Below are 27,853 nucleotides of genomic sequence, written 5' to 3'. Positions count from 1 at the left end.
AAAGTAGTATCGTTGAGATTCTTGGTTTCGTAGCGTCAGAGATTTTAAGATTCTATCCTAGACCCAAGATCATGGAAATTCAACAGGGGTTACCCACTTGGGTGGGTAGTGGACCATGGTCACCAATGTCATCCATTAAGGCTTCAGAAAATGCTGCATCAGAATTTTTACGAGTCGTGTTTCAAACCTTAAGCTAAGTTCATCTTCAGCAAATAAAGAAGATGAACCTAGCTTATGGTTTGAAACGTGGACTTAAAAATTCTCATGCAGTATTTTCTAAGGTCCTGATGGATAATAATTTCTTGTAGAATTCATCCTTCCCTGCAGATGAATGAAGAGTCTTCTTGCGTCCAGCAATACAAGTCTTGTTGGTTGTCTAATAAGTAGTACGTGAACCCAGAGGAGCAGAGATATGAGAAATCTACTGGCAACATAGCACATACACAGGCACTAAGAATGGACAGCTTGCACAAGGCCAGAGGCAACTTGCACAACTCGAGACAACAGGAAGGAGATACGAAATAAGGATAAATAAAAGACAATGATAGACAATCATGTCATTTGGAAGCAAAAGGAAAATACTCCCAGCAAGGAAGCACAGAAATACAGAAAACTCTAATAGCAGAAACTCAAGACTTAATTGTTTTATTAGTTGCAATTAAGTCATTATCCATTTTGTCTAGATTATTAATAGCTGTGAGATCAGTTGGTCACAAAATATTGAATGCAGAGACATTCTCAAAGTTATGATGCTTTCCTCACCTAATACCAAAAAAATTAAAGACTTCACTAGCAAATGTTTTATTTTTATTGTTCAAGGACAGGTTATCAGTGCATGAAATAAAATTGCACCGCTGATGCTCTCCCAGGACCCAGAAGGGGCACTACACCAAAAGATTGAAAAAATGATAAAAACAGTACCATAGCCATTTTGGCAGCAGAATATGTCCTGGGAGAACCTTAAGTGGATCTAGGGTCACTGAAAACCTATAAAATTTCCACACACAAATAGACAACCTCAAGTTCAGTTGCCAGTAACTTTGCAGCCAACCTCATGGGCAGTATAGAGATGGTGCTCTGGAGGACAATAAATCAGAAATAACATATTAAAGAGATGGACTGGGATCTCAAGAATCTAAAAGAAAGAGTGGTATTGTAACCAAATTTGGCCCCCTTCAAAAAAAATCCAACTCTCGCCAATTTCGATTATCCTCTTACTCTACACCTGCGATCCTTAGAATCCCTTACCCAATTCCACCTAGTTAATGAGCCTATATCACAAAATGTCCTTGTTATTTTCTCTACTCACATTACGATATAATTTTCCTAAGATGTTGGCATTAACCCTTTCCACATATTCTCATATTATTCATACTTATATCAACCACTAAATCTATGACTGAAATGAGGAAATATTTAAAGAGCATTAATTGAGCTTATATATCTTTATTTCTAATTATATCTTTATTTCAGCCAACTCAGCACACTACAAATGGAATGCCTGATCTCAATTGGTTAGCCTCAGCAGAAAATTTAATCATATTAGATGACGAGGAGCATAACTCAGTTTCAAATTTTGTTTAATGCCAGCTAAAGTTGTTATATTTTAGGCCTTTTTTTCAAATTGTATCCATCTAGATACTGTTGGAGCATAGCAGCAGGACAGAGACATAATCAACATAGCCAAAGCAATCTAGTTTTGAAAAGCTTTGCTACATTTTGCTACAGAAAGCTATGGATGTACTTTCATTGTGCTTCTGCACAAATTTCCTAATATAATATACCCTGTTATTGTTAACAAAAATATTAACAATTTTAATAATTGATAATATTATTAATTAGTAATTTAAAAGTAGTATTAGTAATATTAATAATAATACAATGTCAATGAGATGCCTAATTATGCATTAGAACCGGATTGGTTTTTTTCAAATACATGTTTCTTCCATACCAAACGATATCGGTATTTGTCTTTGAATTTGGTAATTGCTAAGATGTGAGGATGTATTTTTGTAGACGTTCATAAAACATAATGAGAATGAGTAGACCGATATCTTAAATCCTTCTTATCTAATGTATTTCTGTTTCAATCTCTCCTACGAGTTTAACTAAGTATTTCAACAGCAAAGCAACACAAGTTTGTAAAGCACATTGCCTCAACTCCTAAGTAGCATAGGAGAAGCGTCCTATTGTGCATTCTCCTACACTGAGAGGGCAATACCCTTGATGAAACCCTACCAATTTTTATGATGAAGTAGATCGCCCAAAGCCTCTATAGCCATAACATACAACGTTGGTGCAAATAGGCCCCCTAATTAATAGACCTAAAGATGTCCAACACCTCTGACTTGACCCAGTTTATAGAGAGGCAGGCAGTGATGTCTACAAAGAAATTTTTCATGGCATAGAGGTAGAAATGACCAAATCTCAAAGCTTTGAGAATCATCTAGATGAACAGGCATTCAAGTTGATCATATACCTTCTCAAAATCAATTTGATGAAAAGGGCCATCAGGCCCAAGCATTTGGCCCATTCCATGCCTTCCCAATTGACAATAAAATTGTGCAGGTTAAAAAAACAACCTTTGATAAAACCAATTTCCTCTAATCATATTCGGAAGAATGTATCTAAGTTGCAAAGCAAAAAGCTTTAACCAAAATCTTGAATGTGACGACCACTAGCTAGTGATACGGCAAGATCGCTTTCTTTGGGAATAAACTTAACCAAATCTTTGTTGCCAAGTGCACCCAAGGATCTCTTCCAAACAACTTTCTTGTACACTCTTAGGAGCTTCGGCCCAACAAATTCCAACGTGGTTTTGTAAAACTCAAATGGGTATCCATCAAGCCCAAGGGACTTGTTATCAACCATCACCATCAAGGTTTTTTTCAACTCGGGCAAAGGTCAACTCCTAGTCACACAATCTTTCTTGTTTAGGAGATCAAACACCTAGGTGCAATGTCAATGCAATCTGCATGGCCAGCTTACGTTCCACCATCAACCCTTGTGACAAAAAACATTTGAATAGTGGATAACACGTCCCTGTTCAATATACTCATGTTTAGTTACCAACTTACTTGGCCATTGGTGGTCTTAAGCATTGCAAGTTGTACCCCCACCATCGTCAAAGAAGATAAGAGATTTTGTTCTGACAACATTGTTCTGCCCATCCTTTTTCATAATTCTTTCCAAACCAACTCTTAGATTAGACCAACTAAACCAGTGCTCAGAAAAATCATTTTGTCTAAACTTATTACAGTCATAAAGGACAAGTTAGGCTTTGAGTTCATTCCAGATCGTTCTTTCCATGGAGGAATACAAAGATGATTCACTCCCGCTGTGCCTTCCTGAGAATCAATATTATTAAAGTATCCACAAATAAGCCAATCTGTTTTTGGGAGTCACTCAGCCAGCTAGTCCCAAAAGGCCGATCTCTCATCCACAGAACTAGGAGCATAAATGTTAGCGAAGCCAAGAACCCACCATCAAAGGTTGAGCAACAGCCACACTACTCAAAGCAAAGGGTCAATCCCATGATAAATTACATGCATGGAAAACTTTGGCAAGACTAGAGTAGCCAACCCCGACTCTGCCTATGCCATGATAAGAATGAAACACAGCAGCAATGGGCCAGATAAATAGTGACCTTTGTCAGCAATGAATGGAATGTACAACTTGTAAGTACATTTTTTAAACTTCCATTCTGCTCATGTTATCTGTTTAGGATGTTCTCTTTTGATATAACTTGTATGGGGAAACACTGTGTTCTTACACATTCTAGATTTGTGCACTCACTGCCTCTTCTCCATCAATAAATGTAAAACGCATTCTCTTTAACTTGTGTGCATCCATTGTATCAATAATACATATGGATGTGTCTAAGTTTTACGGTTGTGGGTTAAAAACATCGAAGAAAGTTGATGTCGTATTATTCTCAAGTTCCAAAATAGCCAGCAGGCTACAACCATAGTTTTGTTGCCATGTGAAGTCTTTTGTTGGCAGAAGTATATCAGTTCCAAACTTCCAAATCACTTTTAAGCCCAGTTTAACAACCATGTATAGTTTTAGGGAATGGAGGTGTACATTTTTTTCAAACCAGATGTAAACTCAGTCCACGTAGTCTTGAGTGATGGAAGTATAGAATTTTCTTAAAGGACTAAGGTACCAGACCTCTATACCCAGTCCGCTCACACCTGCAAACTGCTATACCCTTGTTGATGATGGATGCATATCCATCTGACAGTAGTTGTGAATCAGATATAACCTGTGTCTTCAAAGAAATGGGTTACTTCAAGCTCTGGTGACTCCAAAATCTTTTTAGTCACACACATAATTAACTATATAAAAGTTATTCTATATTTTAAATAACTCAAAAGTTGTTGCAACCTGCAGATTCGAGGCAACACAATCTTCTCAATGCCGGTAATGGATGCTATCTCGACAGCCCAAAGACAATGAAGATTCATGTAATTACTGTGAATGTTTATGCTCTTTTCGATGAAAGCTAAGGGCATAAAACCCAGTGTTTATAAAATATATGTTTTCTTCTACCTGAAAACACCCCAATAATCCACTCCCTCATACCGAAGAGAGAGACCCATGCAAAGAGACAAGACGAAAGAATCAACGAAAGTAATCACTCCCTGAATCTATATAAGTTACCCAATGTAATCACAGCGCCCAACCACAACAGGAGACAGGTTATTAGGGAACAGCCAAGCAGCAACAAGTTAATTACATGCAGTGCTCTTCACTTGACCAGATCCAATCACCTGGGGCAGTCAAAATCCCCTGGACCCTGCTCATATAAGATAAGATTCCCCGTCAGTACGCCATCGATGGAAATCTCAGGGGTTCCTGCTTCCTCCCAACAATCAGGAAGTCAATTTCCGTGTAGTCATCAAGTGCATAGGCAGCCATACCCAATGCGTCCCAGACTATAGTCAAGTCAGAGAGCTCAAGCTCTACGCTTGATTTTATGGGTCTCTGTTGTCCTATGTCTGTTATGTATATACACCCTATATCTAAGATAGATGCAAAAAATCCAATTGGAAAATATCAGGGAAGAAAAAAAAAAAGAAAAAAAAAACCCACACAAGCAACAATGACAGAAAACCCATCCATCCAAACACACAAAAACATCAATTTACCCTTTTTTCCCTACCTGGTAGATGAAGTACTGGTAGTGATCATCAGTGAGGGCCTGAGAAGACTTGATGATCTGGTGAAGGTCAGTATCCATGAGATCATAAACCAGATAAACATCCCTGAAATTAGACCTGCCAACAGGGGTCATGATGTCCTTCAAGGTAATTATGTTATCATGAGCGAGCTGCCTGAGAAGCTTGATTTCCCTAAGTGTCCTCATGGCATCGATCCGGTTCTCGAATACGTTGCCGATCTTCTTAATAGCCACTTTCTCGTTGGTCTCTGTGTTTTTAGCCGAGCAAACAATCCCGTAAGCACCCTTCCCAATGGGCTTGATGGGAATATACTTGGTGTCTATCTCAAACGTGCTGCGCCACATGGAATAGTAATGCTTCCCCTCTGCAGCAACCCCATTCGGAGGATCCACCTTGATGGCCATCCCTAATCCCTCCAGTCAAAAAATATTAAAAACCAAATTACAAACTGACAAGATGGATACTCAACAAATATACCCAAAGCAGAAGAGAACAAAGATGGATACTTGATCCTGTAGGCAGAAGCCACAGGGCTAAGTAGAAGACGTTGATGCAGCAGCAGGGAAAAGAAGTGGTCAGCAACAAGACACAGAGATATATTTTGTATGTATATGGATAGGGGTAGCCATGAATTTGGCAGGCATGATTTAGGCGAATATGCGGGATTTTGTTTGGATGGGAAAGATGGGGGAGACAGGTGGATGGATATGCTGCGTTGTGTACCTATGATAGTTACGGACCTACGATCTCCTTTCCATTTGTTTTGCTGGCTTTAATTGTTATTTTTATTTTTTGCCATATAGGATTTGATCCGGGATTGTGCACAGAGATATATTTTATTAAACAGGTAACAACAAATAATGGCCATACATTTTTCAGGACCTTTTCCAAACTGATTTTAATATCAGAGACCCACTTGACTCAGAGACCAACTTTACTGAATCAAATATCAAAATTGGTTGCAGTAAATGGAATTTGAGCTTGTTGCAGTAAAGTCCCAACATAGCCTAACCAAGATGTTTTCGTGATTGATTAGGATGAGTAGTTATTTGCCAACAAGGGTGTTAGTCTTGAGAAGTTTCTATATTTTTCTTTCGAAACTATTTTGGCTCCTGGTCAAAAGCACGCGGAGGAATATGTTACACATCCCTAGGTTAAGAAGTGGGTTGGCAGTGGGCACACCAGTAACGTGACAACATATAATTGTTGACTTTGTTACAGGTCCATGTTTTTTATCATGATGATCTTACATTTTCACCCTCCGAATACAATAATCATTCAATGTCCAGAAGCATGCATTGAATTATTATGATGGTGCAAGTTTCCACTTATGGTGTAAGATTTTCCTCGTTATGGTATATAACTTTTATACATCACACGGATAAGATTGTCATTATGGTATATCATTTTTATACATCACACAGATAACAATGGTAAGTTAAGCAAAGTGCTTAAACTAAGACATATAATATTAGCTTGGGGAGTAAGGGAATCATACCATATTGATTTTTTTTCATTGGTAATTCAAGGTGTATTTAGATTATGGAAGTTTTTTCATTTAATAAAAAAATTTAACTTAATTAGGATGTTTTTAAATGTTTATTATAAATGATTTGGAAAGAATAGCATCTTGACATTAAGTAAATAAAACAAAAAATTAATAGTGATTAATAATGAAAAAATTTAATTTCTTTTATATTTTTTTTTAACATTAATTTCATTAACCCAGATGCGGGTGACCACCGAGGCAATTAATGAGGAAACGACTGTTAGGCGGTGTTTGGACGAGCCAGATGGTGGCCAGCGCACCATACTATGCCCATCTGATACGAATTCAGGCTCGCCTGCAAACAGCACTTAATGGCCGCTTAAACCGAGACCTGGACATCTTATACCCTGAAATGGAGCCTCCCAACCATTCAGTTTTCCCTCCTTCTCTCAGTATTTGCCCGCCCCAAGCTGAAAATCCCTGTAGTCGAACTGTAACCAGGAGCCGCTGCTGGCTACTGTGTTGTGTTGACCTTGGAAATGGCCATCACCACTCCCATTCCAGGTTTTGCCCTCTGAATCCGGCTCAGACACCCTCTGCTCATCCTCTGCTTTCTTTCCCGGTCGTCCCTCCCACTGAATTCTCCTCCCACCATATTGACATGGTCCGCCACCGCATGAGGAGCCGCAGAGGTGGCACTCGCGGCGGTTGCGCTCGCCCACAGGCAGAGCAGAGCCCTGAACCTGCCTCACCTCCTCGTCCCCATGAAAATCCTCCCCCTCATAGCTCGACTCACAGGCATTATCCCCACACTCGCAGTGGATGGGGCCGTGCGCAAGCTTCATTTGCTGAACATAGCGATTTCAGGCTTCATACTACTACATTTCCTTTGCCCCCCATACCGGCTCCTCACTCGACTCAGTTCAGGTTTCGGAGCAACCTAAACAGACCTATCATCACTGCCAACATAACTATTGTATTCTCTGAAGAAAGTGAGCAGCAAGGCGTTCCATTGAGACGCTCTGAAGCGCAGCATCAGGAGGAGCGCAGTCATGGAATTAGCCGAGACTCAGGGATGCTCCAGGAGGAAGAGGGCAGGGGAACGCGGAGTGGCGGTCTGCATGCCGAAGGTGGACATACTGAAGACATTCAGCCACCAGGTGGCAGCTCAGTTGGAGCGTCTAGTTCGATGGCTATGGCTGGCAGTACGAGTGGCACTCTTCCTGCGCGGGGGCCTCAAGGTGGCATGGCGGAAGAGGATGAAGACTGGTATCGGTATGCATGTCGCATAGTTGAGGAGACTCCTGACCCGGATGAGCCCAAATGAAGCCACGTGGCATCCGCTGCCACCCACGCGCCAGCTAAGGTCTCAGATGCTGACTGGTTTGGTCAATTCACTTGTTGTGTTAGTTTTTGGTCTGAACAACAGGTTGTTCTGTCAAAACTTCACCTGTGTTATTCTATGTTGTGTCAAAACTTCTTTTGTGTTCTTCTGTGTTGTGTCAAGGTCTCATGTTTGGTTCTTTTGTTACGACAAACTGGTTTCCCCAAATATGGGGCAGTTTAGATACTCTTGATGAACAATGCTCATAACGGCTGAGGCTGGGGCCTCATTGTAATTTTATTTTTGTATCTTTTAATAGAATTAGTCTTACATAGAAAAAAAAACATTAATTTCATTAGAATTTAGCAAATTTTGATGTTATGTTATTAATTTTATTGAGATTGTATATTGCAAGTATTTTAAGTTTTTTAGATTTGTGAATTTACTTATGCCATTCAATATTTAAATTTTAGTAGATTTCTTCATTTTTTTGTTAAGGTTCATGCCTTCACACCCAATTAGTCCATGTTATCTATTTAAAGAACATGGAGGCTTATTTGTTGTTGATTGATTGTGAAAAACTCATGTACAATTTTTTTTCCTTTCGCATTAACATATTATCTCAAGTGGCAATATATTGTTGAGGCCATGGATTAACAAATTATCTCAAGTAGCAATATATTGTTGAGGTTATGGATTGTTTCTATCTTTGGGGGGTTTAACCACATAATACACGAGTGTATTAATCTTTGATCTATGTGTGTGAGGAGTTGTTGAAGGTTGTTGACTTGCGTGGAAGTACTCTATTTGTCAAACATGTTTTAGGCTAGATTTGACTTATCTAATTTTAGTTATGCCTCATTAGAAAAGGTAAAAATCATTGGTCTATCCCACTTTCAAAGCAAATTGTCTAACCCGTAGATTTTATGAGTTGAGCAATAATCTCCTCGTCATTTTTTTGTGTTGTGTGTCATCAAAAGGGTATAATGCATTCCCAATAGGCTAAAATGATATAATGCATGTTAATATTATACTTTATATTTAACCTCCCCTTCAAAGTTCAATGCTTCAATTTTTATAATCATTGTCAAATTTTGATTTCTTTGCAAAACACTATATACGGGGAATGAGAAGTTAGAATATTGGAGAGCATAAATGTGCACTTGAAACAAAGAAAAAAAATTGAAGTAGTTGGATCAATACATCTATCTTAATATCAACCTTCAGCGACCTCAAGGTGTAATTGTCTCTCCCATGTTTTTTAGATTTCCATCCAATATTTTGTCCATTATTATATATTATTATCATATCATATTTTTTGGGTCCACCTCACCATTAACATGGCTAATGTTGTGTCAAACTCAAAGCAATTTGTAAAAAGCAACTATTTTTTTGGCGGGAGTTCGGAGGTGCTTTACAATCTAGTATAATGGAGATATTGTCACATACATAGGTAACACTTACATACCAATTCCAAAAAAGATATAAATATTATAACAAATAATATTAACCCCCTCTACATCGAGTGATTACAGATGTAAGTAGGAATGAGGAAGACAAGGATGTTGTCACCTCCCACATGGAGTGAGGTTGATGTGTCACCCTCTTACTCCACAAGCATTGATGTGGTTTTATTACAAAGCATGCAGATTAATGGTTTCAAGTGGATTTTCATGGTTGAAGCCATGGGTTGTATAGTTGTGATGATTGGCACATGCAACACAATGTTCCTCTCTGCAATCTAGCTCTAGGTTGTCATGGCATTCAAACTCTATAGTATAGTGGCAATCAATCCCATTATTCTAGCTAATAGTTAAGCTTCTAAGGCAGCTACCCAGATGTAGACTTTCCTTATATGCAGTTTCTTTCCTTTGTATGTGTGATGCTTCTCAGTAATCATCGAGCTTTGTTGTCAAGTTTCCATTCTCTTCCTTGGATTTTTCATGGCTAGCTTTTGCTCTAGTTTACATTCTTTCTCCTTTTATTAGTGCACTATGTTTTCCCCTTTGTCATCTTCTTGGGTTCTTTGTTCTTGTTGCATTTCGATGAAGTGGTATCAATGGTCCAGTAGATAACTCATAATTGTCGAGGGGATGGGGGGGCGGGGCTTGCAAGGGGGTTTTTAGGTGCATACACATGCGGAAACCTCGACCCTCATGTATCCTGAGAAAAATCCTTAATAAATAAAAGAGCTAGTGGGAAAGGTAGAATATAATTTAATGGGGGAGTGAAACTTTTTGTTTGGCTCTAAAACCCTAGCAAGACCTCCTATCCATTATTTGAATTAGGGAACGAGTCAAAAAGAAAAGAAGTTAGGTGGTCCAGTGAGCTACCCCGAAACCGGCAGAGGCAGGCAAATCGTTATCCATGGAATCTAGTCGATATCCCCGTCTACTGCTTCTATCGATAGCCAATATCCCCGTCCACTTATTTTTCGCTCTGTGAAGGTAAGGTCCTGAAAGGTAAACCTTGGGCTCTGCTCAAGCAGTAGTGCATGTTGTGGTCGTGTAGGTACTGGATGTCAGCCACACATATGGTAGGCAAACTATATGCATACCATTGATCTATAATGGTGTATGAAGGCTCTCCTTTGTAGGGTCCTGTTGGATAGGAACGATGTCAAAGATGAAATTCTCCTAGTCCTGGATGATGTGGTGCTACAATTAAAGGAAATTAATGTATGATTGATGCAGATCGAGAAGGTTGCATACCAAGCATTGAACTAAGTTGCCCCAGACTTGATGCTTCAAAGCCAATTGAGGTTGATGCCTCTACTTCCACCTAGTCTTCTTATGGTTAGTTACTTGCTATTAATTTTGGTTTTCAAAAGACAGACTAATAAGGCTAGTGGGATTAATTTAGATAGCTTTCATAGGTAGTTACAATCTAATGGTTCTTGCAAAGCCCGTAGCCTTCTCCAAATTATTTTGTATGGCCTTGTTATACTTATGGATAGTTTACTTTTGAGCATTGATAAACTTACGTTTTATCAATGGTCTATTTTCCCATGTGGCATGCTAATGATAGACAATAACAATTGACTTGTATAACTCACTATTACTAATAGAGTATATATATATATATATATATATATAATTTTTTTCATAGGATGGGTTATCCTATGCCCTGATGGACAAATCAAGACAAAATTTGCTTGGGGATTTGGAATAGCATCCAACAATTAAGTTGAATATCTAGCGCTTTGGCAAGGATTAGAAATAGTTTTGGCAAATAAAAACACAAAAATAATAGTTTATGGAGATTCAATGATTGTCATATGTTAGATGTGGAAATCCAAAGAATTTCAAAGTACAGTTTATCCCCTATCCTGTTGAGGATCCTTTTGCAAATAGGAAATTTTGAGAAAATCAAGTTTTATCGTGTGTTTAGATAAATGAACATAATGGCGGATTCTCTGGCTAATAAAGGAGTAACATTGGAACAAGCGAAATTAGAAGCGGATCATGGGACGTTATACATCTCACCCATTCCATGACCATTGACACTATTGACTATGGTTTATATATAAAAAAAAAAAGGAAATGGCCTTCAAAGCTAAATAAATGAACAAAGTGATAAGGCAGATCTTGTCTGCACACATCCATCTTCTGGCATATGGGTCATAGATCGAGAGTCGGCGCGGATTAATAAGTGATATGAACTTATGCAAGAATGCAACATAATACAGATATAAACATAAACATAGAGATGCAGCATAAATAAATATTCATTCATTAATATCAAAGGACTGAAAGATGCTTACATACATAATGGAAATAAACTAGCTCGAGTGGTGGTAGCTTATCTTTGAGAAGAGATGTGGCTACTACATGCCTTTGAATTGTGCTACAATGAGGCTCAAGGGCCTTTTCATTATTGAACAATAAAGGGAAACCCTAAACAAACAAAACCCTAACCTTCGGAGATGTAACAACAAGAGTTTGTGGGCCTCATTGGGGTTAGTTAGACAACCAACTTCCTCGGGTCGTAACTTGGTCATATGATCTTTGTTTGGCGCATACAATACCTTGTTAGATATATCTCTCATAGTACTACAATACATGCGACATGCCATATCTAAGGCAATGGGCTTACTTTAGACCTCAAAAAAAATGTCGTTTACAGGGTCAAAACAGCTCCAGAAGTTCAGGACCCAAAAAAATGCTAAAAATAGTAAATTGTGTTATAATCAAGGAAATTGATGAAACCATCTATAGGTCCAGGTGGAATAGGCGAGTGGCCACCAATATCCACTTGGATCAGTCCTCCCCCCTTAGGAAGCAATGGTCCCCATTATATACAAAGTCTCCATGAGGTGAGGAAATTTATGTTGAAACTAGTCCCTGGTGAGCCACTTGCCTTGGTGAAGGAGTTGGTTTGCTTTGACAACTCGATATAGTTGGATCCTCTGCTGGTGAGTGTTATTGATTTGTGTGTCCATGATCCTATCAGTCGTGACCTGTTCGATACAGCTTAGGTTGAGCTCTGTTGGTGTCAACTACTCAGCAATGTCTGATGTGTCCATCAATGGGGGAAAGTGTATGGCCATAGTCAGTCCACATTGAATACTAGGTGCAGGTCAAGGAACGATGGAATGTTAAGCTCGAAGGCATTGTCTCCTATAGCCCTAGTGATGGTGTAAGGCCCATACTGTAGCGGGCGAAGCTTGCGGTGGTCCCCAGCGAGGCGCTCCTTCTGCAAATGTAACCAAACTTTGTTGCCCACTTAGAACTTGTGCGGCACCCGATGTTGATCATGAAATTGTTTGTACTTAGCATTTGCTTTGTCCAATATGTCATGGACCTGCTGGCAGATGTGATGAATGAATTCAATGAAGCTGGTAGCTCTGTCAACTTTGGACTGGATATGAACCGAATTTGTCTGAGTAGTTGCAAGTGATATGAAAACATCAATGGGACATACTGGCTAGAATCCCAACGCCGCATGAAAGGGGTTGTGGCCAATTAAGCTATGGAGAGCTCTGTTGTAGTTGTGTTGGACATAGGGGAGGCTTTCATCCCAATTGTATGGATTCTTTGAGTTGTACATGCGCTAGATGTGCATGATCATCCAGTTGACGACCTATGTTTGGCCATCAGTTTGGGGGTGGAAGTTCATGGACTTAGTGATCTTAGTATCCAACAACAACTAGAGGCTTGGACATAATGTACTTAGGAACCTGTTGTCCCGATTTGAGATAATGGACTGTGGGATCCCAAGGTGTACCCACACTCGTTCAAAGAAGAGTTTGGCAGTGGCTTCTGTTATGATACTCTTCTTGCAGGCCACCAGAATGGCCATCTTAGAGAATCTGTCGACGACTACAAAAATACAGTTGTTGCCATGTTTGGTAGAAGAAAGGCGCAACATGTAATCTATGGAGATGGATTCCCAAGGTCAGATAGGAGTAGGCAGAGGAGTATGCAGGCCTTTCTTCTTGATTGTAGGTTTAGAAATGGAGCAGGAAGTGCAAGATCCGATGTACTTCCCAACACCATGTCGAAGGTTTGGCCAATAAAAATAATTTTGCAGCACTACAACTATTTTTTCTACCCCAAAATGTCTAGCGACCCGACTATAGTGCACCTCCCAATCATCTTGGAACACTCGCTTGAAGGAACACAGAGGCATCCCGGTGGCATAACAATGTGCCCTGGAGGTGAAAGTTTGGAACTTGCTTACCTTCCAGGAGCATGTGGTATGTGGTGTTGAATTTTGGATCACTCTTATATGTGGTGCTGAATTTTGGCCATCCCAAAGTCTCATGTCCACAAGAGTCGAGCATAGCGGTCAGTGCCATAACCGGAGGTTGGTTGAGGCAGTCTGCAACATTATTGGTGCTACCCTTCATGTACTTAATGTTCAAAAGGAACTATTATAGATATGTGGACCATTTATGATGGCAATCATTCTCTAACTTTCCTTGTGTCTGTATGAACTATAGGGGTTGGTGGTATGCATGAATTATCGTTTCCTTCCCCAAAATATAATGCTTCCATTGTCGGCAAGCATGCATAATGGAATATATCTATTTGTCATAAGTGGGACACTTTCAGACTGCATTTGAAAGTGTCTCACTGTGATATGCCATTGGATGCCCCTGTTGGGTAAGAACTACACCAATAGCATAGTCAAAGGCATCTGTCTCAATTTCAAATGGTTGTTGTAGGTCTAGTTATGTGAGCACTAGTGCAGAGCAAAGGCGGTGCTTCAACTCGAAAAACACCTTCTGTTGGGATTTGGACCAAAATAAATTTGCTTTCGCTACACCCTTGGTGACTTGACTCAAAGGCCAAGTGATATGAGAGAATCCCAACACGAACCTGCAATAGAAATTGGCAAGGCCCAGAAAGTTGTGAAGCGCCGTTAGAGTGGTTGGGGTTGGCTAATCCCGAATAACTTGTATCCTGGTTGGGTCCACATGCACACCCTGCTCATCAATAATGTACCCCAAATATTGAACCTGGGTCATACCAAAAGTTCATTTCTCCAAATTGGCACACAGTTTGTGTTGTCACAGGGTTTGGAGGATCTGTCAAATATGGTGTAGGTGTTCTTCCCAACTCTGACTGAAGATCGGGATGTCGTCTAAATACACTACCACAAATGAGTTTATGAAGGGATGCAAGATGTCATCCATCAGCCTCATGAAGGTTGCGGGGGAATTTGTCAACCTGAAAGGCATGACCAGTTGTTTGAAAAGGTCCTCCTTGGATTTGAAGGCAATCTTCCACACATTGGAGGGTTTGATTGGTACCTGGTTATAACTAGACTTCAAGTCAATATTGTTGAAAATATTTGGTCCCCCTTGAGTTGGTCCAAAAGGTCATCAATCCATAGGATTGGATACTTATTCCAGACAGTGATCTTATTCAACGCTCGATAGTTAATACATAGAATCCAGGTTTTGTCCTTCTTCTATACCAACAATATCAAGCTCCCACAAGGTGATGAACTTGCCTTGATGTACCCTTTCTACAATAGCTCCTGAATTTGCCTCTTGATTCCAACGTTCTCCAAAACAAAGCATCGATAGATCAGTCCATGAAGTAGTGGTGTGCCTGGGATCAGATCGATGGAGTGCTTGACCTAACAGTATAGGGTTACCCTTGTGGGTGAAGTGAAGATGTCCATGTACTCCTCCACAATCTTGTCCATTTGTTGTTGTCATGCAGAGGAGCCCTGTCTAGAGGCTGTGGATGTGGCCACAATCTTCCTCTTTCTCTGAGGGTGAATCATAAGGAAGACAAATTTCCCGGTCTAGGAAATGATATTACTACATTGCTTAGCAGAGATCAAAGAAAACGCAGTAGGTAGTGCTACCTTTGGTATCCTATACAATTTTTGACCCAAAGTAAAAATAATAGAACGAGGTCTGGATTCATATATAATATGATGCTTCCATAGGTATGGTTGACCTAATAAAACATCATAGACTTCTAGAGGGGAAACATTGCACAATACCTCATCTGCAAAGGGCTTGATGCTATAAGGAAGGCGACATTATTGGCTGACACAAAGATCTCGCCCTTGGTGGAGCACCCAATGGTGCACGAATATGGTTGCGGCGTTGTTGGTAGCTTCAATATCTTAATGACCTCGCCTAAGATTAGGTTCTTTTGGATTCGACTGTCAACGATGAACTACACCAACGAACCCTTTACCACATTTGTGAGTGAAAAAGGAGCTCCTTCTCTTCTAGATCCTCAGGTTCGGCCTTTTGGATCTTGGTGGTGGCTACCATCATAGTGGGTTCTGCGTTAATGATGTGCTTTCTCTTGTTAGTTCCCTTGTCGAGTTCCAGCTCAAAATCAGAGCATGCATCTGTCTCTGAGTCTTTTATCTTGACTACTAGCCCCTGCTTTGCATGGCATTCGTTTGTATTATGAGTGGGAGTTTTATGGAACTCACACCACATTCTGGTGTCCTTCTTTGCCTTCTCATTATTCTTGGCTTGCGGCTTCGAGGAGTTTTCCTGGGGGGTCGTGACCTAGATTTTCCCTTTGATATGTTTCTTAGGGGCACCTTTGCTCTACTTTGAGTTCACGGATCCAAATTCTCGCTTCTTCTGCTTGAACTTCTGCTGAATCTTGGTAGAATATCACTATGCTGCACCAAGCGAGGAGATGTCCAGGAACACCATTTCCTCCTAAATGTATTTGTTCAAACAATCGCAGTACTTGAGCACCAAATGTTTCTCGAAATCTTTGATACCCAACTTTGTGTGCGGGGTATGGAAGAGATTCGTCATCTCATGCACATCTTCATCCCTTTGTTGCCACAACGTAGTCCATTGTATTTACTTGTCATCATAGCTTAGGACAGGGTAATATTGTTCCTTGATGGCATCTTGGAAAGAATTCCTAGTGGGTGTGGCTAAAAACAATGAGGGTTCCCTCTTGTCCCTCTACTCATAGTAGGTTTCCCATGAGTCCTTGACGTGGGGGGTGGCTTTGAGGAGTGCAAATGTAATATTTTCCCTATTGGAAAAATCATGAACCAAAAAATATCCTTCCAACAAATTTAACTATTTATCTACAACATTTGCATCTATTTGGCCTTCAAATATGGTAATGTCAAATTTGACTTAAACCTTTAAGGGAGTGATGCCTCCAGAGTGGTTGTCGGATAAAGATGCATCGCCTGTGAGCATCCACTGAAGGATCTAGGAAAAGTTTCCCATCATCGTATTCCTTTGTCGCTCGAGGGCTTCTTCGAGCAATATTTTGGAAGGATCTCCTGCTCCCTCGTCTTTATTTTCTTCCTCCATGGGAGGTCGTCAAGGTCGGTGAGGTCGTTCTTGCAAAGTTTCAACCAGTTCGAGCCCTAACTCCTTATACCCCAAACTCATTGGGGACATGCACATAAAGAAGAAGAAAAAAAAGAACATACCACTCTGATACCACTGATGTGAACTTACATAAAAACGCAATAGAATACATATATAAACATAAACATAGAGATGCAGCAAAAATAAATATTCATTTCATTAATATGAAAGAACTAAAAGATGCTTACATACAGAATGGAAATAAACTAGCTCAGGCAATGGTAGCTTATCTTTGAGAAGAGATGTGGTGGCTACATGTCTCTTAACTGTGCTACAATGAGGCTCAAGGGCCTTTTTATTATTGAATAACAAAGGGAAACCCAAAACAACCAAAACAATAACACTAGGAGATGGAACACCAAGAGTTTTGTGAGCCCCATTGGGGTTAGTTGGATAGCCAACTTCCCGGGGTTGTAACTTGGTCATATGATCTTCGTTTGGCGCATATGATACCTTGTTAGAAAGATATCTTTGAGTACTACAATATTTGTGACAGGGCCTTTCATATGGCTACGGGCCTACTGCGGACGTCAAAAAAACGTCGTTTAGGGGGTCAAAACAACTCCGAAAAATTGAGGACCTGAACTAAAAATACTAAATTGTGCTATAATCAAGGAAAATGATGAAATCAATTGGAGGTCTAGGTGGAATAGGCGAGTGGCCACAAATATCCACCTGGATCAATAAGGATGGGAGGCTCATACTAATGCTCTGGCCGCATAGTTTGATAGGAATAAACCTTTATCTAAATCACTCAACCACTTGGCATCCTTAGTGAACTAGGAAAACGAAACTATTTATACAAGAGTGGGATGCCTCGGCATTTCTTATGCCTTCATTGTTCTACATACTAGTGTTAATTCTCTTATTCCTTTGTATCATGTGAATGACATTTCACGGTGCATCTCAAGATTCAAGCATGGATATGGTAATTTTTCTCAGCAATAACTTCGAGAGGCATCTTAGGAGAAGGCATCAATATATATTGTGTTGTTTGGAATTCCAACTCTGCATTGCATTCTTGATGAGCATTCCAATCAATGAATAGAGGTGGTAATCACTCATACAACCTTGATTCATGGAGCATCACAGTTTAGAAATGACGAATTTGGGAGATAACTCTCAGGAGGATGAACGCGTTAAAATAAACAAATTGTTGGCGTGATTGTTTGGATCAGTCGAAGGATTGTTGCATACCCTCCAATACAAGAACATTGCAGAAGAGTAGGAGTGAAAAAATGATCAAATTCTCATGAACATGAGGCACGAATGAATGTAGGGGAGACTAGAATAGTTCATTTCGGAAATTCACACCGAACTGATATCTCTAGGCATATGTATAGTTGAGATTGAGGATAATGTCAATGGTGGGGACCTGTTTAGTGTGGGAGTGGTTGGTAACAGTGGAGAACTTGAGAAGAAGAAGCTCGGGCTCACCAAGGAGAATTGAACCATGAAATAAGGATGGGGATATAATTGCATGGCGAGGTTGGCAGACTAGGAAACTGTGCTGATAGACAATCATATTATCTTTTTATTATTATTATTATTATTATGCAATGTAGATTTAGAATGTTCTTAGGAGATTTTTGCCAAATATATAGCCAAGATATGTTTAGAATAGTAGGTAAAAGTTGCCATAAAAATAGAATTTCCATGTTCTGGACTTTTGAAAGTAGTAATTATTTAGAACATGAAGAAATATGTATAGGTTCTTACCTAGTTTCCAATTTTTTTTTATAATATGAAAATCAATACATGTTTCTTTGAAAAAAATACCTTTTTCATAGGTACAACACTGTATATTCCATATGAGGAATATACATATACTATCAATATTGTCAACATTTGTCATGTCACTTGTGAAAATTGAACATGGGTGGGGAGGATTCTATATCTTCCTATTAAATTGTATCAAGAAAAGGCTTCATTTGACTCGTGCCTTAGTCAAACATAAAAATTTGAATTTCTACATCAGCCGGATGACTTGAGCTGCAGTTAGTAGGAGTGACATGGCCAAGTCACTTAGTTAAGTTAGTCAATTCGAGTTTGTGGGAAAGAAAAAGGGTTGTGCATGAGTTGATTGCTAATATCTAGCAATCTAGTGGAGTTATAGTTAGTGAAACTCAGTTATCTAAGCTCTAGTCATGAATACAGTCAGTATGAGTTCAATTGAGTAGTTGTAATTGTTGTTAACTCACTGATCTCTTAGTTAACTAGTCAATTTACTAAAAATAGCCCTAGTCATGCATGCAATTCGAATTGCCTAGTTGAGTGGAGGGAAAAGGCATAATTGTATTTATTATTGTATATTGTTGAGTGTACAGAGTTTGCATGTAGCAGGTGAGGAATTCTCTTGGGATTGCACAAGAAAATAGGAGCTCTTCCTATTCTTTAGGAGCAAGAATTGCGCAAGGAAATAGGAGGAAGTTGGAGGCCTATTTTTGCCTAGGAGGAAGTTGGAGGCCTATTTTTGCCTAAGCATTGGGTAGAGCAGACTCAAGAGTAGGAGGTCAGTATTGCCATGCAGATTAAGCTTTAAGGATTGAATCAATCATTGTAATTAATCATTGTCTCATTTGATATAATACAAACATAGGTGGGGTTTTTTCCAGTTGGGTTCCCTTGTAAAAATATTTTATTCATTGTGATTGAATGATTGCATGTGTTTCTATTATATGTTTTCCTTTCTGTAGATTGAGTAGAAGAAATTTGTGTTTATTGATCTCAGTCTGATTTCATTGGCAACTGCAAATTTTGAGTTATTTCTACATGTTATCAGAGCTATTAAAAACTACATAGAAACCAGGTTCATGATCATCTCTCAAATAAATTTTGAATAATATATTTGTGGTGTAGGTATTTTCTTCAGTGTAAGAACAATGTCCTTCTATGGATTGAGGCTTGACTATGCATTGGAGGGAACTTCGAATTTCATTGCTTGGAAAGATATAATGGAAGTTGTGCCAAATCCAATGGATTATTGGAGTACACACAAATTGATATTCCAAAACCAACAACATCAGATGCACAACAGCTCGCTTGATGGAAGTAAGATACTGCAAAATCTAGGAGGATTATCGTGGAGGGAGTCAAAGACCATGTTGCTTCTAGTTTGCATGGCAAGCAAACTGCTTATGCAATGTGGAAAACCCTCACAGAGCTATTCCAAAGCAGTAGTGATGCCAGGAAATTGGCATTGAAAGATAAGCTCAGGAACATTCGAATGCAGAAAAATGAAATCATTTTTCAGTACCTATCCAGATTCACTCAAGTCAAATATGAACTTGGAGGAGTAGGAGAGACTGTGCCACCATCTGAGCTTATGAGCTTAACACTCCTTGGTCTTCCAAATTCCTGGAACAATTATCAAGATTCAGTTAATGGAAGAGACAAGCTTCCAATTTGGGAGAGACTTTGGTTTGACTTGGTGCAAGAGGAGATTAGAAGAAATACTAGAGATGGAGTCTCATCCATATATGATGAGGAATACGATTGTGCTCTAGTTGGTAAAGAAAAGAATTCCAAATGCAAGAAGGCCCAAGGCGAGGCAAAATCCAGCCAAAACCATGCCAAGAAGAAAGATCTCAGCAAAATTAAATGCTTTCACTGCCATGAGTATGGAAACTATGCAACCAAGTGCCACACAATAAATCTAGTAGGGAACCTGTAGCAGCAACAGGAAGAGATGCTCTCACATCAAAATTTGAGTTGGATTTCACCCTCATTTCTTGCATGGAAGTTCTTCCTCCATGGATTGACCCGAGAACCTTTCAGTGGTTAAACTAGTTCATGAATGAAATCAAGAAACCGAATGGACCTTTGACCATAATGGTGCGAAACTCTGGTGCTTCATATCATATGACAGGAAATAAGGAGTTCTTTAACAACCTATAGGAGAAGGACGTACAATTACCCATAGAGCTTGAAGATGATGGGAGATATAGTACCAAAGGGATTGGCACTGTCACCTTTAAGAGGGAGTCAGGTTCTCATCTTCACCTAAAGAATGTAATGTATGTGCCTGGTTTGAAGAAAAATCTAGTTCATGTAGTTGTACTCGAAGACCGTGGATATGATGTGGTGTTTAATAAGGTGAAAGCTTATTTGAAGCATGTTTCTACTGGACAAGTAAAACAAATTGGTGTTTGAGTTAAAAATATCTACAAGCTAGAGGTAGATTTCACTGGCATGCAATTATACCTCTAAGAGTGAGGTGGGGCGATGAAAGGTCTCAGTCCTAGAGTTGCAAAGATTTGGGCAAGGTCCATAGGAGAGCAGTAGCAGTTGTAGTATATTATTCCCATGGATCATTACGCTTGCTATAGGGGCCTACAGTATTCAGTAGAAAGGATCAATGTACGTTGATACAGTTAGATCTTGAGTGACAGTTGCAGAGGCTAGTAACAGTTAGAGACTCAGGAGACATATGCAGCTTAGAGACACAGTTGATTCAGTATTTTGGATGCTCTCAGTTGCAGTAGCAATAGAAATAATGAGAGGGAGTGTTAGTTGTATTATAATACATTCCTACAAAGGAGTAGGATTGGGGTTGTGCATAACCGTTTTCTTGCTAAGAGGGAGTGTTAAATTGTAGCAAAAAAAGGCTTCATTTGACTTATGCCTTAGTCAAATGGAGAAATTCAAATTTCCACATCAGCAAGATGACTTGAGTTGTAGTTAGTAGGAGTGACATGGCCAAGTCACTTAGTTAAGTCAGTCAATTCGAGTTTGTGGGCAAGAAGTAGAGTTGTGCATGGGTTGATTGCTAAGATTTAGCAATCTAGTGGAGTTATAGTTAGTGAAACTCAATTATCTAAGATCTAGTCATAAATAGAGTTAGTATGAGTTCAATTGAGTAGTTGTAACTATTGTTAACTCATTGATCTCTCAGTTAACTAGTCAATTTACTAAAAATAACCCTAGTCATGCATGCAATTTGAATTGTCTAGTCAAGTGGAGGGAAAAGGCATAATTGTGTCTATTATTGTATAATGTTGAGTGTACAAAGTTTGCATGTAGCAAGTGATGAACTCTCCTGGGATTGCATAAGCAAATATGAGTTCTTCCTATTCTTTAGGAGTAGGAATTGTACAAGGAAATAGGAGGAAGTTAGAGGCCTATTTTGCCTAAGTATTGGGCAAAACATACTCAATAATAGGAGATCAATATTGCAGTGCAGATTGAGCTTCAAGGATTGAAGCAATCATTATAATTGATCATTGTCTCATATGATATAATACAAACAGGGGAGGGGATTTTCCTAGTTGGGTTCCTCAATAAAAACATTGTGTTCATTGTGATTGAATGATTACATGTGTTTCTATTGTATGTTTTCCTTTTCGCGGATTGAGTAGAAGAAATTTATGTTTATTGATCTCAGTTTGATTTCATTAGTAGCTACAAATTTCGAGTTATTTCTACACTTCCTCCCAACCACCCGAGATAACCCTAATGAATATATATATTCTATTATATGTTAGTCAATATATTTGATCCTTTAGATATCTAATAAATTCAAATTTAAAATAATAATTAGTAAATTACAAACCAAACAATTGGCCATAATCCTCCTTAATAGCACGAAAAATAATTTTCAACTTAACATTTTTAATTAAAAAATTATCCTAAACAACTTTAGATTTCAATTCGACACGTAAATTCATGTGAACATAGATTAAAAAATAATTAAAATATTAGTTAATTATGAATCTTGAATTTAATAAATAAAAACGAATCATAAATGTGAGGCTACCCACCGATTATAATATAAAAAAATAAAAAATATTAAATAAGAAAAAGAACAATGACATTTATATTTACAACACTTTAACAATTATTTTATATTTAAAACTATTCACGTCAAAATTAAACACTCAAAATCCTAACAAAAAGTCAATTCTCCCGTGATATTGAAATATGAGACAATAGGTACAAAGTCTTTCTTATCGCTGGCAAGATAATGATATAACTTTTGGAAACAACGTTGTCAATTCCTCGTATATTATTTTTCAGACCTTAAACTTCAAACTATAGAAAGCATATTTTCACCTTGACAAATGTCAAAAGGTATTCACTCTCACATGAATTCTATGTGACCTTAATCAAAAGTGAAAAGATCGAAACACATACACAAACCATGTCATATGAAACTCATCCATATAGAATGGGTCCTTCGAAAGGAATAGACCTTGAATAAACTTGAAAATACACACCTAAATATACTTAAACCTGTAATGGTACCTCTAAATGTAACAGACATTGAGTAGAACTTTCAGTGGAATGGACCTGGAAATAGACCTATTAGTGGAAATTGGAAATGGACCCAAATCCAAGACCTCAAAGTGTTCAACTTTCATTAAAAACCTTAATGAAATGCCAAAAATTTGGCATTCCCTTCACATGCCCTAAGAGAAAAGCCATGATGCATGCAAAACAAATATTAATTGAGAAAATCATCACAAATACTCGTAAGTATTAATAAAAAATTAGTTGCTTGTTGTATGAAAGGTGGGGTTTTTATTTAATTGTTTTGAGTTTTTTGCTTTATTTAATGAACACTGTAAATTTGTTTTTCATACTGGTTATTAGTTTTTTGAGTCAATGGATTGTATTTGAAGACATGGTTTCTTAATTTTAATTCAAAGGAAAAGATGTATTTTAGTCATTTTGGTCTAAATTAGACTCCTCCACATCCCTATAAAACTCTGAGACGATAAGGCTCTTGAAGTGATCAATAATTTAAAGTTGTGGATATTTTTAAGAAAAAGTTTAACTAAGATCAAGCATGTACTCATGCACTCGAACAAGGCCTCCATAATGCACTAGAACTACAAATTGATAGTTAGAATCGTGTGTAATCACTTGATTGTGAGAAACTCTAATTCAAATGGGTTTTCATGGGTTTCATTTCAAAAACTTTGAACTAAAGGAGAAGGCATCTTCAACTCACTTTCCAACCAATGAAAATGCAAAAGCTAACTTAAGTGAAAACAATGTTTCAATGTTGGATCCTTCACCGGAATAAGTCTCTGCTAAATTAGAAACATAAATCCCCCTTCCCTTGCTAAAGGAAAACTGAGAAACATAGATTTGGGAAACAAGGCATTACCTAAATATGCATCTAAGAAAAAATGACCTCTACTAAATGAGAATTTCACCTTCATCATATGTGAGGAGTAAAAAAGGATCCTAAAAAATTCCAAAACAAGTCTTTGAAATAAAGTCAAGAACAAAAGCTTGATGTCAAAAAGTTCCCCAACAGAATGAAGATCAATCTCTCATTCAAAAGGAACATTAGAATCACATGGTTATGCACATATCATTCTCTTTGAAGACCCCACAAAGGATGCCCTAATATAGAAGAATGATAAACATTATAAGATTTTAACCTTTTTATTTGCCATCATTAGAATCCAACAATACAATCTTTTCTTAAATTAAATTTTGGATTGTTATTTTGTAAATTAAAATTTCTATTGATTGGTCGGAAAAAAACAAAAATTATAGTATTACGTTCCCTTGTTTTGCCACTAAGGAAACTAGGTCAATGGCAAAACCCTAAGTTATTCAATAACCATACACGATAGTTCAAAACGAGATAAAAAAGTGCATAGTGTCTAGTCCATAAACCTTTCCTATCTAGCCCAGTGACTAATATATGTTGATAAGCAAAAAACCCACATATAGAACCTAAAAGACAACACTAGCTCATGTTGATGGAGATGAGTGAGAGGGAATCACTTTGATTGATGATTTTCCCCTGCCAAGAAAGTTTCTCAAATTAGGAGGGAGGTTGAGATGGTCTTCAATCCTTTGTGGGCATTGATCCAAGGACTTAATATACAATTGCAACTCATCAAGCATAAGGAGATTTCCTCCTTTGCTTCATTTCTATCTAGTAAAACTCTAGCCAACAAAGTCTTCATTTGCTAGTAAAGTCCATTGTTTGCATATATTGATTATGTCTACACAAGTATCACTAGCACTAGGGACCCAAGCCGCAACTTCCACTGCAATGTTTATGTCAAATAAATAGAAACACTCTCCCAAATTATCTCTTTCAACCTCCATGAGCTCTACTTGTATGGCTAACAACGTCTTAGAGTGATATATGGTGGTCGAGGATTCCTCTCTCTCCGACGAGCGCAAGATCACCCACATGTTTCTAAATAAGTTGCTTCTTTGTGGCATTTTTCCAACTAGCATGGCATGGTGGATGCACATAACTAAAGACAAAATTGCAGAAGAATTGGATTATCAACAAGAGTGGTGAGGTCAAAGTGGGAGGGGCTAACTAAAATTGAGCAAAGGAAGTGGAGGATACAAACCAGGCAGGAGGGGCTCCACAAACCAAAGGTTAGATCCTTGGGATCACTCAATAGTGGGGGAGGAGTGCATGAAGTGAGGCACCAATGAAGAGGAGTAGCCTTGAGACTCTTGATGACACCTACCCATTCACTAGGGAATTGCAAAGGGAAACATCAAACCAAATGACAACTTAGACAACAAAGCCTAAAGGTTACATTGTTAAGGCTGGCCATTGAGGAGCGAAAGCATCGTAGACCATGACATTCAAAATTCAAAAACACTGATGAAAAATCATGGAGGTGCGTGGGAGCAATATTGAAATAATGGTCATGGCACAACGTTAGCAGATCTAAGAGAGACATCAAAAAACAATAATGGATTACTTTGGATGTCCCTTTGCCACCTTATGGCATTAAACTTCTGTTTTGGGGAGCTACTTGACATGTTCCCTCCCATAATGTTGAACGAGACAACCAACATAACGATCTACGCACATCATATCTTCTCCCAACCCATACCAGGAAAAGTAAATTTTAAATTGTAAAAACCATTATTTTTAATATAAAAATATATAAATACCCTCCATTACAACTTGCATGTGTAATGTAACTATTAATATAATACAAATTCCATTACATTTAAAATAATTCATATCTAATTTAGAGCAAAAATATGACCTACCCCATTATTTTAAATTATTGATGTACAAAAAAATATTCGACAAAAGTCAAACAAATCAAATGAATTAGTTAAAAATGAAATTTACATTTAACCTTTAAATGAGGTTGACCTTCAAATAAAACGTGCTTTAAAATAAAGCTCACGTTTAAATACATTTTTTTAATAAATATCGTGATATACCTCCAAACCAACAAACCTCGAAATAAATATCAAAATAAATTGAAACCCTAAATGATATGATCCTCAAAATAGATCTTTAAAAGAACCCCTTTTGAACCCTTGTAGGGAAAGTGACGTGTGATTACAGGTTTAAATGGCGTATAGCAAATATGGAATATTCCACATGGCATATGAAGAATATTATGAATATTCACGTGTCATGACAACCTTATCTCAATTTGTTATTTAAATTTTTATATACAAGCATATATCTTTACATAAAAAGAGTTTAAAATAAATGTATTTAATAATAATAATAATATATTTCATTGTGATTATAAGAAAGTATATGTGGCTTAATCATTAGGTCTATTCAGGCTCTAAAATTTACTAGGGAGGAAAAGTTTTACCAATAAATGAATGAAGGAAGCAACATAATGTTATAGAAAAAATTAAAAAAAATACAAGTGGGTTTCATTTTAAATAATACAAATATTTTGAATTAAATAAAATAAATATATATATATATATGTATGTGATAATATCTAAAAAAAAATTAAACCAATTATTGACACCTAATCTTTCAGGATTTGGTAAATATGGTGTAAATATGTAAATACAAAATAAGAAAATGAAGAAACTTTGGAATGTGAAGCCTAAGGGTCTCTCTCATATGTGTATATATTAATGTTCATCTTAACAAAAAAATCAATTTATGAAGTTACCATATATCTGGTCTAACATGATATTAGAGTGCAGGTCCACGGGTCCCATTTTGGCTTCCTCAACCTTGTAACTCCTCTGTCACTTATCTACTCCTCAACGGTTTCGCTCTGTGCTTTGCAACCGCTGCACAATCTTTGCATCCCTTGGTATCCTTGCATGTCCCATTACAGACTCTGCATGTTCCATTGCATGAGTCAATTTTTCCATTCATCAACCAGATATTTAATATATGCAGTCATAGGATCACATCAATTGACATTTTGGAGTTGTCGTAGAAATTCGATCCTAGGGATTTGACAACCAATTTTATGTGCACGACTTTGAATTTCTTGTAACCAACCTTTCATCACTGAGATATTTGTAGTGGGGAGGGGATTACAAATCTTGTTCCAAATTCACAAGCTTTTCTTCTTATTGACGTTGACACTTTCTCCCTTCTGAAGACTCTGCAAAAGGATTTGGAGATGTGGCAAATCACATAAGGCGTCTCCAACGCTCACTTGTCACGAAGATTTGAGGACTCCCTCGATACCCTAATTGCCATTACCATGTTAGTGGAAGTTCAAAGGTATGTCTGTTTGGTATATGTTGCATCTGCGTTGAATTAGAGTTAAGAATTGGTTTGTTTCCAAGATGATTTGTCTTCCAAAATAGTGCAACATTGTTCACTTTGAATTATATTTTAGAATACCCATCGCATTCCCTCATCTATGAGATAATGTACTTTGAAAATAATGTCAGCCTCATAGTAGATCTAACATGTATGTGAAGTTCTGGGTCTGAATTTCTTGGTTCCAATTAAGTTGTTGGTCACATTAATTTATTGCTTGCAATTTTTTTATGATTATGTTTATGAATGAGATCTTTTTCTTTATGATTATGTTTATGAATGAGATATTTTTTTATGAGAGATTAAGTTCAAATTTGATTTATCAATTGTGTCCAAGGTGACAACCGACCATGTCTCTTTATGCTTCTCTGAAACTCTTTGGTGTAAGCTATAATACATTCAAGCGTCCTTTATTTATATATGAATTGATTATATATATGTGACTTGGTTTATATGTGAGTTGGCTTATATAATAACAAACATTTTTTATATTGGAAGCAAAATGTAAACTAACAACTCCAACATCATTCTCTTGGGTTAT

General features: G+C 37.9%; 1 protein-coding gene across 1 annotated transcript in view; it reads right to left on the bottom strand.

Moving 5' to 3' along the window:
- Positions 1 to 5,890, bottom strand: part of LOC149250468 (mitogen-activated protein kinase 3-like) — a 41,784-nt gene extending 35,894 nt beyond the window's left edge. The window contains exon 1 of the mRNA XM_089459103.1: positions 5,165 to 5,890. Coding sequence (XP_089315229.1) covers positions 5,165 to 5,587 — 423 coding nt within the window. The 5' untranslated portion in view covers positions 5,588 to 5,890. The remainder of the gene's footprint in view (positions 1 to 5,164) is intronic.
- Positions 5,891 to 27,853: the final 21,963 nt, after the last annotated feature.

Source organism: Pinus tabuliformis, chromosome 7, assembly GCF_031772625.1.
Source record: "Pinus tabuliformis cultivar Carrire ecotype Pingquan chromosome 7, CPIR1, whole genome shotgun sequence".
Lineage (NCBI taxonomy): Eukaryota > Viridiplantae > Streptophyta > Pinopsida > Pinales > Pinaceae > Pinus > Pinus tabuliformis.
Note: the sequence above shows the minus strand (reverse complement) of the source record. Positions and strands in the feature narration are given on the sequence as shown.